Source organism: Echinops telfairi, unplaced genomic scaffold (assembly GCF_000313985.2).
Source record: "Echinops telfairi isolate 266 unplaced genomic scaffold, ASM31398v2 ScPeMD7_7410;HRSCAF=8448, whole genome shotgun sequence".
NCBI lineage: Eukaryota > Metazoa > Chordata > Mammalia > Afrosoricida > Tenrecidae > Echinops > Echinops telfairi.
The window spans coordinates 25,568,870-25,570,729 of NW_022111310.1; the positions used below are offsets into that span (position 1 = coordinate 25,568,870).

At 42.6% G+C, this 1,860-nt stretch overlaps 1 protein-coding gene and 1 non-coding gene across 2 annotated transcripts in view; one reads left to right on the forward strand and one right to left on the reverse strand.

Annotated features, from left to right (window-relative positions):
• C5 (complement C5) overlaps window positions 1-1,860 on the reverse strand; it is a 101,068-nt gene that overhangs the window by 34,560 nt on the left and 64,648 nt on the right. The window contains exons 24-25 of the mRNA XM_004712562.2: window positions 1,206-1,409; window positions 650-725 (exon numbers count right to left, since the gene is read on the reverse strand). Of these exons, the coding sequence (XP_004712619.1) occupies window positions 650-725; window positions 1,206-1,409 (280 nt within the window). The remainder of the gene's footprint in view (window positions 1-649; window positions 726-1,205; window positions 1,410-1,860) is intronic.
• LOC115871912 lies at window positions 1,491-1,629 on the forward strand. The gene has a single exon (XR_004047551.1). It is a non-coding gene; the product is annotated as a small nucleolar RNA SNORA46 (small nucleolar RNA).

Sequence of the window (1,860 nt, forward strand, 5' to 3'; positions counted from 1 at the left end):
GGCAGATGCCTCGCTGTGAAGGTGGTTTTTGGTCAACCTGAGAGATGTAGCCAGCTATGTGAGAGAGAGGGACAATCAGGGAAATCCTGTCTAGTGTTTGAGAAACAGTCAGGAGGGCAGCAGACATGAGTGGACTGAATATGCGAGAGTAGCAGGAGGTAAGATTGGAAGGAGAAGTGGGATTGGACCATGCAGGGATATGTCAATTACACCCAGAAGCTTGGCTTTTGTCCTGGGTGAGAGGGAAGCCCCTGAAGAGTTTTGCATGTTAGGATACAACCTATGTTTTCAAGAGAGTCACTCCGGAGGCTGTGTTGAATATATACTGAAGAGGGAGAAGTACATGCTGAAGCAGAAAGACCAGAGAAAGCTACTGAAAGAATCCAGGTGAAAGATGATCGTGTTTTAGAGTAAAACAGTATTGTTAGGATTGGTGAGAAGTCATCTAATTCAGGTTATGTTTCGAAGCTGCAGATGATAGTATTTGCCAGATCAGAGATGGATTGGAAAAGTGAAGGACTAGGTTTTCAGTCTAAACAACTGGATGGCTTGACTTCCATGCTTGTTATTTCATAACTAATTCTAGCTGTTAGTAGATATCCAGATATCAACCACTATATAAAAATACAAGTCAAAACCTTCCACTTACCAGGTGCTAGCATTTTCACCCTTCCACATGCTGTAAGAGTGGTCAGCATTTCTGTAGGACGTGATGCTCACGATCCCTAAGAGGCACCAGAAAAAACACACTGAGCTTCACTGGTCTCTGCTTCTCCTCAAAGAGCTCTTCCTCTGCCCCTGGGAATGGTCAGCTTCCTTGGGCGTTGGGCAGTAAGTGTATGCTCCGTGGCCCACGTGGAACCTCTCATTAAGAATCATGTGAGTTGTTTCCATTGGGATTTGTCAAGTAGAACATTCTGACCTCATTCAACAAGGAAAGATGTGCTCAGTCAAGTTTGGAATGCTGGTGTCTTGCCTCTCAGCCAGGCATTTTGGTAAGTTAAACCAAACTACTACAGAAATAATACTTTTATAGTAAAGGCCACCTTCCTTGTGATTACGTAGGTGTGTGTATGTGTGTATGTATGTATGTTAAAATGCTTTTTCAATTAAGCCTTAATGTAATCCATAACAGCTTCAATATTAATTTTGTTGAAACATCAATTTCAAAATCCCTATATTTTTATGTAAACTAAATGGCTTACCTTCTTTTAATTTCTTCTTCAGGTTTTGTTTCTGCATTGGATGAAAAGTGCCCCAATTGTTTCCTGCTTCCAGGTAGTGATAGACATAGAAGATCGGCACAATGCTCATCAACTCTGCCTCTGCACTCCCCTTGGGGAGGTGGGAGAGGATGTCGATGCTGCCCTGACTCAGAACTGCAGACATGACTTCACCGATAAGCTGTCCTGTAACAAAAATGGGAGACAGAACCACTCTTCATCAGCTTTTAACTGAGTCACATCCTGTTCTCAAGGGGGAAGCATGTCAGCACTACATTTAAACCAATGGAAGGACATTTTCCCCATTCTCGGTTATGCTGCAGTGCTAAAGAATTTCCCTGGCTCTTCTTCCCCACGCACAGCCGACTGCCATTCGACTGTTGCTTTGTGGAGTTAAGGAACACAGTTAAAAAAAAAAAGAGGGAAACATGACTTTCCTTCTTCTATTCTTATTTTAGGGTTGAATTATTCTCAGAACAGAGACAAGAAAAAAAAAACTGGTTAGGAAGATCAGTACAGAAGAAACCCCTTCAGAAGACTTTCAAATATCTATGCAACATGGTGAGACAATGGAGCAGTGTAACAGACAGCTGCATAGAGGATATGGTGCACCGATGACCATTCAGCTTGGTAGCTG